At 38.1% G+C, this 8,143-nt stretch overlaps 1 protein-coding gene across 1 annotated transcript; it reads left to right on the top strand.

The window, feature by feature from the left end:
• The first annotated feature begins 303 nt into the window (after positions 1-303).
• Positions 304-735, top strand: LOC149805693 (uncharacterized). Its single transcript, XM_089934627.1, has one exon. It carries the CDS (start codon positions 304-306, stop codon positions 733-735), a length of 432 nt encoding a protein of 143 aa, XP_089790753.1.
• The last annotated feature ends 7,408 nt before the right edge of the window (positions 736-8,143 follow it).

Here is an 8,143-nt window from a genome sequence, read left to right as displayed (position 1 = left end):
ACTGAAAGTGAGAAACTGCTGTCAAATGGCAAAACACCTGGAATAGATGTTATACCAACAAACGTATGCAGTGGAAATATATATACCGCATCGTCCACTAGTACTAGCAGAAATAACAGCACAAAATCCTTCGATAACAATCGGGGCATCCCCATGCTGTCAATAGCCGGCAAAATCCTCGCCAGAATTCAGATGAATCGTCGTGTGCATCACTTTGACCACAGGCTGCTGCATGTGCATCACTTTGATCATAGGATCCCGCATGTGCATCACTTTGGTCACAGGCTCCTGTTTTTGAATTAGATGGCTTTATTGACGGATGAGAGGTTATATGTCATAGATACGGTGTTTGCAGCTTGTCAACTACAGCAGGAATGCAAGAAACAAAACCCCAACTTGTACACTATATTAATTGAGCTTACAAAAGCCTTTGACACAGTCAGTGGTCTCTGGAAGATCATGGCAAACGTTGAATGCCCAGAGAAATCTATTGTAATGTTTCGGCAATTCCATGATGGTATGCTCGTTCGTGTCGTGGACGAGGTAGAGTCATCCAGACCATTCCCAGTCACCACTGGAGTCAAGCAAGGCTGTGCATTTACCCCATTCCACTTCATCATGATGTTCATTGTCATGCTTACTGATGCCGTCCATGACTATGTTACCGGGATTGATATCAGATACTGGACTGACACGACAGGCAAAATCATAGTTACCGGAAGTAACTGTTGGTGACCTCCTGTTTGCTGATGACTGTTTCCTGAATGCTAAATCTGATTCTAAAATGCAGAAGAGTATGGACCAATTCTCTTCAGCCTGAAACAGTTTTGGTCTCAACATCAGTATCAAGAAGACAGAGATGATGTACCATCCCGCACAAGGAAAGCCTTACGTAGACCATTAAACAACTTCACTTATCTCTGCATTACATTGTCATGGGAAGTCTGCAACGATTATGAAACCAACGCTAGAATTTCTAAAGCAAGCGTGGCCTTTAGCAGACTACGTGCAAGAAACGATTTCGTTTTATAATAATTATCAATTCTATTCCCGAAAAGCTACAGAAATTTGAGTTGAACTTGTCCTTGCACACATATGGAGTCATTTATTTTAATAATGACTATGGCAGCTGAACTAAACGCGAAGGGATGTCAGCTTCCCTAACCATGGTTCCGATACGTTATCCCTATCCACACTTTGGCGGATCAAGCAGATATTTTAGTGCTTTTTCCTAGCGACATCTATTTGATTTCATGAATTGCCTCGCTTAGTGTGTAATGCCAATTAACCAGTAATGTGTAGCAGCGGTGCGTTGTACATCGGCCGACAATGGCGGAGGCAACAACCTTTAAAAGGATAAGTTTAACATCGAAAGTATGAATACGTAAGAGAGAGAAGCCATTACGGGTATATCTGAGTGAAGGGTATTTGTACAAACACGGACCGGCAGTGAAAAATTGTTTATTTTTGAATCCTTTCAGATTGTGTGCTAATTTTGTCTTGATTATATAGGTATGTGTTCAGATTTGAACAAGTTAATTTTGATTGGATGCGGTGGCTTGAAATACACAGACCCGAACCACAGAAATATCTGCTCGATTGGCCAAGGCGTTAATAGGGTTAACATATCGGAAAATTGGTTAGCGAAGATGAACGCGCTTCGATAAATTATTGTTTGTAACAGACTAATTTAAACAAAGTTTTATTCGCCTGTGATGCAGGTAATTGGATATAACACAGTGGTTCTTGTTAAATTAGCTTGAGTACACTAGTATTCGCAATTGTATGTACACGAGAGATGATGATGATATTCTTTTATTCCTCCATTTTCTAAAGATTTTAAGACAAATTATAGAAATGCAATGAAATACATTGAATTACAAAAATAGTGGATTCGTTACTTATGAAGTCCTCTGAATTATTTCCAATAGCAAACGAATAAATAAATTAATATCATTATTAGAGAGTAGACGATCCATGGAAATACGAAATTATTCGTGTAGCACCGTTTCCATCGGCACGAATTGACAAATCGACAGTAACAAAATAACTACACACACCCTTTTTAAAACATCTATTAAACTGGAGTAGAGACATGTTTCTCCTCCGAAGCTATTGCATTCTAACCTTTAGGACGGTACGCGTCCTGTTAGTCGAACACGACACGCATCATTACGGAAGGATTAACATGTTGCACGTGATACAATCTGAATCGAGATTACTTATCTACAAGTCAGATCTGATTAAAATGGTAAAATCGAGATCTACTTATCAATAGAAATGTTGGCTATCTCGCTATATCGACTTTAATCAGATTGCACACAAGATTGGCTAGTGGCCCATTGAAGTAAAAAAAAAACACAAAAAAACCAAAAAAACATTTTATTGACCGCTTGCATAGGCAGGCATAGTTTAGTTTGCTATAAATTAGAGTTTCCTGAGACAGGATATTCTATAGTGATTAAGCTCTAAGTGGCGTAACCCAGCTTTTTCATTTGTATTACCGGTCTGACAATGACATTCTTTTTCTGTTGCTGATAATCAAATTAACATATTATATTGCCAGAGCAAACATACTCTCTTTCTCTCTCTCTTTTCTCTCCCGCTCCGGTGGCCTAGTGGTTAGAGCGTTCGCCCCAGAAGCAAGAGGTCGTGGGTTCGATCCCCGGCCGACTCATTCCAGAGACTTACAAAAAAGGTACTAACAGCTGCTTCGCTTGGCGCTCAGCATTATGTGGCTAGTGTTATGACTGGTCAGCTTGGTGTCAGGATAATGTGATTGGGTGGGACATCATGCTACATGTCTGCAGCATGATGTCCCAGTGCTAGACATCACTATAAACTGCCACATTGCAGACATTGTAGCGATATGACTGAAAAATTGTTAAAGCTACGTTAAAAATCCAAATCACAACACATCTCTCTCTCTCACGAGATTGCAACGTCAGATATTATAACTATGCACGCGTTAAGTAGTTTACGATAAAATAAACCATACGAATACAAGTAAACATTAGCATGCTTTCTACATTATTTATGTATCGCCTAATATTAAGGACGATTAGGTAGGTAAATTCGTCATTTGTGATCTTTATTACTACTATTTCTGACAGCTATTTCTTGAACAAAAAAAAGTTAACATAAACAACTTCAATAAAACACTGCCATTATTTTTTTTTAGACAATGTAACAATGTTACTAGTATTTTGATCATGCAGAACAGTAATGGTGCAGATGAGCAGGAATTCCTCTCTGGTTACCGACAAACCGACTTATCAACCAATGGTGTGTTGTCGCCATCTTTTGATTACAGTATGCTCACGGTCATGGTCAGTTTGTTGAGTGAACGGAATGCACTGTTTGCTGTACTCAAATGACAAATTCTGACCTTGTACGAAACATTTACTGTGTATTAAACATGAATATAAATATGTTTATTTCTGAATATGCAGACATTTTTAATTCCAGAAACAGGAATATGCGTAATGGGTATTTTCGTAATCGTTTATTTTCTTACATGTGACTCGCAATTGTATATCTAGTATTAGGTATTTACAACAACATGCATGTTACCACTAGAGGGATGCGGGGGGTGGGGTGCATGTTACTTATTTCCTTCAACATTATCGTATTTCCTTCAGAAAGGTTTTTCAAGTTTTATTTGAGATGAATACTGAGATAATACTGAGATTATCATGATGCTTCCTCCATTGCATGTAGATGAAAATGAGATGTTTCTTTAGATAACATTTAAAGAGAAGGCAACCGCAGACATGTGCTGCTGCAGTGGTGCTATGGTTAGCACGATTAACTCGGGAGTGAAATGGTATGGGTTTGAATCCTTCCATGGGCATCAGCCAGGCAAAGAACTTCACGCCAATTGCCTCGGTACTAAATAGTCTACTCGTGTGTATAACTGTGCCGTGAAACACAACAAAACCAAACCAAACCAAACCTTAGCTCAAGATTTGACACTTCTTATTTGTCATGATTGAAAAGAAGAAAAATAGAGTTTACCTGTAAGAATCACACCTTTGTAAAATAATGTAATAAACAATCTAAGCTTAAATGAAGTTATTGCTTTGTTATTCGGGAAAGCGTGTTGTGAGACTCGCACGCGTTCATTTTCTTGCAAAAAAAATACTCGAGGCATGTTGTGCATCACGTTTACAGAAGAAGAAAAAAATGCAAGAATTGCATTGACATCGTCCTACTTTTCGGACCAATGGCGTGATAAACGTTCATCGCCTAATGATAGTATATCTACCCTCTTCCTTTACAAGGACTCTCTCCCTCGCTCGTGTTTTGCTGTCAAAGACAATTTGTCGACATAAATGTACGATCTTGACTCACATAAAATCCTGTGTGCTACTAACTAAGCACTGGATAAATTATTATGTACAAAAGAATTTTAGCAATAAAAATACTAAATTGTATATCTAATAAGAAATTTTTTAATTTAAAAAATGCATATGAAGTCATTTTCACGGTTGTTAGAGTGACCTTTATTATAGTTTAAATGTGTCCTCTTTGTATCACCCTTCGAGTACTGTTAAGATTGTCACTTTTTATCACCGCATTCATTTGATTGAACCAAAATGTTCCACAGCATTTAAGTTCAGCGCAAATAACTGTTCTTTCTGCACGAGTTCAACGTACGTGGAGAAAAAGACCGTGATGCAATCCGCGGTTATACAGTGCTAATGGAGCTTTTATATCACTAATCACTGCAGAGTACGATGTTTATTCCGTGACTGAACTTAATAGAATCTGTCATGTAACGATAACATGCGCAATAATTCCACGTAAGAAACTGGCCGTATTTGTGTATATGTCTCTGAAGAAAGGATGCTCTTTTTTAGGCTATGGTAAGGCAACTAAGTGCACAAAATAGGTTGTTTCTAAGTATCGCCAATGTTATATATATTTGATTTAATTTATATCCGATTTAATTGTTTGTGAGTTTTAAAATCGTTTTATTTGTTAATTTCATTATATGTCTAAATAATGTAGTTCTGTTTACATGGAACTCGATACTTTTTCCAGAAAATAACTTGACCTTGATTGTTCATTTTTTAAAACACATAAGGCTGACCTGGTTCTCGACCTTAATTCAAAATTAGTAACAGTCACGTCAACAATTTTTTTTAAAATTTATTTTTATTGTGGAAATAATAAAGTTGAGATCGAGGCTGTTGTTGTTGTTGTGGGGTTCAACGCCATTTTTCAGCACAAGATAGGCTATACATGGTGGCCAGTATTAATGGTGGAGGAAGTACCCGGGACAACTCCGGAAAGAACCACCTACCCACGAGAAGCTACTGGCAAGCTTTCTCACATACCCACATCAGCCGAATCCGAGACTGGAACCCACGCAGACAAAGGTTTAATGGCAATGATCCGTAACGAAGAGCGCTTTAGACCACTCGGCTTCTCGGGGGGCCCCGAGATTGATGCTGTGTTGGATACGTAACCCTCGACTTGTAAATAGACTTTAGTGAAGTAAACAACTTTTTTTAAATATTCTTTGAGTAAAACGATTGGTTCTTGTCAGGGCCATGCTGAGAGTACGTGATGTAAAGATGATCACATGACCCTCATCCATCTGGTTTGCGCGATATTTAACTTTTAAACCATTGCTTTGAGAGAGATCTCAGAGTCGGGCGTCTAAACAATAGAACTTAAAGGTGGGGTTATTTTTGGTGTCATTTTGGGAATTATAGTTTAATGTTTATTCGAATTATTTGGCTTCTAAAAGATTAATTTGTTTCTCTGGAAATATTTTGATTGCTCATTCAGAATTCTTGAACAAAGAAATTTCATTAAATCAAACACCGGATTATTTGTGTTTCTACAAGGAACTGTAGACTTAACTCAGGCATTCGACTTTGCATGCCTATCCGAAGTTTGGCTTACTTTGGCGGGGGGGGGGGGGGGAGAGGGCACCAGACAGATGCCCCCCATCTATCCAAAAAATAAAAGTTGTTTTATGTGTTTCTGTACCCCCAAAGGTGTGTTGCTTGTTTAATTTTATAAAAAGAATTTTTAATTGACAATTTAATTAGAAATATTTTGGTTGGGGTATTTATAAAGTTCTCTTGTGTTTCTATAAGGTTGTTCATCCGGGTTATGTTTCTCTCACCTACTTGGAATTCCTTCCCTAGTTTCCAAAGTTGACATTTGCTAGAGGTCGCCTACGTCCCTTGTGTGTTATGTGTATGTGCTATATTGTGTGTATGCTATACGTGTATATTGTTTTCGTGTTGTGACATCATTTAGATATCACATTTGTTTGACCCAGTTGTCCTATCATTTTCCATTGGATACAATCTCCAATGATGTGTTTTAATTTTTATTTTGATTTTGAATTTTGGCGAGTAGAACGTTGTAATAATTATGATAATAAAATAAAATCCTTTGTGTATTATGTGTGTGCTTTCTGTGTCGTTTCCTCGCATTATTTGAGTGAGATTGACTACTCGAAATGGGGTTCTTACTTTCTTTTATTTGCATGTACTTCTCCCATCTCGAGCAGCTCTTCACTTATTTAGCAGCCAAAGTTACCAAATATTTTAAAGTATCCCTCGAGAGTGAGGTTTAGCAAATATACAGTGCGGGAGCTGTATATTTAGGAAAAGGTAGAAGAGCTAGAAGATATTTAAAAATTTAAATCCTATTTCCTTATATCCTAACCCTTGGTTAGTGTGCCTGTTAAGTGTTCTATATGGGATGGTTTCCAAACTTTCATGGGCCTGTTCACTTTGCGTAGCGCCCTGTGACATAGCCCCATGACGTCCTTGACCTGTACTTACCCCATATAGATCCCCTGTTCCTCCCTCTAAAATTCCCTACGTTATGTTTCTTTGAAAGTAAAGATATATTTACGCTAAATTTAGAAGTCATGAAATAGAGGTAAGGCACTGTCCGCTGCGGGATCTAAGCCGGGAGTCGAGTATGTGGGCAAAGGTCCGCTTTCGGTAATCTACCCTTAAGAAGCGATCTTCCCTTGCCCCCCTTCCTCCCTTCTTCATTTCACCCTTTCGTCAGTCCCGTCCAGTAACAATTACCTTTCCACGCGCTTTCATCGTATCTACTACGAAATTCGTAATTTGGTATAAAGTTTTCTTATCATTATTCCCGTCTAAGTATAGGATGTTTTGCGGTTTGTATATCTCCTTTTTACTTATTTCATTAATTATTTTTAATCTTTGAGTCTTCATACGTTCGCATTGGGTTATGGTGTGAACATTGGTAAATGTAGTTTTTTTGCACAGTGGGCATTGCGGCAGTACTCTGACCATATGCCGCCTCACTGCTACCTCTCCTGTCAACCACGCATCATGCATGTATTTGAAGCAGAGGCTTTGCATTTCAAGGGAGCCTAGTTTTACCCAGTGCCCCACGCTCTTTTCCGGTTCACATGTACTTTCTCCATCTCTACTTTGCTTTTTATCTTACTAGTAATTTCTTCTCTTATCCATTTGTACATGTTTTTTTCATCAGATTCCCATAGTTCTTTCTTGTCTCTATATTTAGCTAATAGGTCATTGATACTCCTAAATATTCTTGGTATTTCTAGTTGTTTGGTTAGTTTATTATTTTGATATATCTCGTTTTTATGTCTCATTGAAAACCCAAACAACATATATACAATCCCTCCCATGGTATTTTTGGCTCTGCTTGTAACCTTTTAAGCCTGTTAATTATATTTGGACTGCTTAATATACAAGTGAAATCCCGCTGAGTGGAATACTGTCCTATCATTGGTTAAAAGAAAATGACGTCCTGTATTTTTTTTTTTTTTCAGTTGGCCAATGAGAAGGCAATATTCTATTCAGCGCGTTATTCTTGCATATTAAACGGGCGCGATCATGGCCATGTCAAGCAGAAAGCTCGTTCTTTAGTTTGAAATTAACTGCATCGTACTATCCAGGATAAATCAACGATTTTGAAATTTATTTTTTCCCCTTTATCTGGGAGGAAGAGTACAAACTTATTACATGTCTGTGTGTGTCTGTCTCTTCGCAGAGGATTTTTTCTAGCGGTTTTCTCTCTTTACGCAAAAAGACGACACACAAAACAGGGTTAAAAGTAATTTCCACTTCGCATCACGTGTCGGGACCCCGGGGTGATCGTGCGATCT

The sequence above is a fragment of the Sinohyriopsis cumingii genome, chromosome 2 (assembly GCF_028554795.1).
Source record: "Sinohyriopsis cumingii isolate HCF-2022 chromosome 2, ASM2855479v2, whole genome shotgun sequence".
Classification (NCBI taxonomy): Eukaryota; Metazoa; Mollusca; class Bivalvia; order Unionida; family Unionidae; genus Sinohyriopsis; species Sinohyriopsis cumingii.
This window is presented reverse-complemented; position numbering and strand designations above follow the sequence as displayed.

What these genes read in the sequence shown, in the direction of transcription:
- LOC149805693 (XM_089934627.1), top strand. Translation starts at nt 304, where the DNA reads ATGGCTTTATTGACGGATGAGAGGTTATATGTCATAGATACGGTGTTT.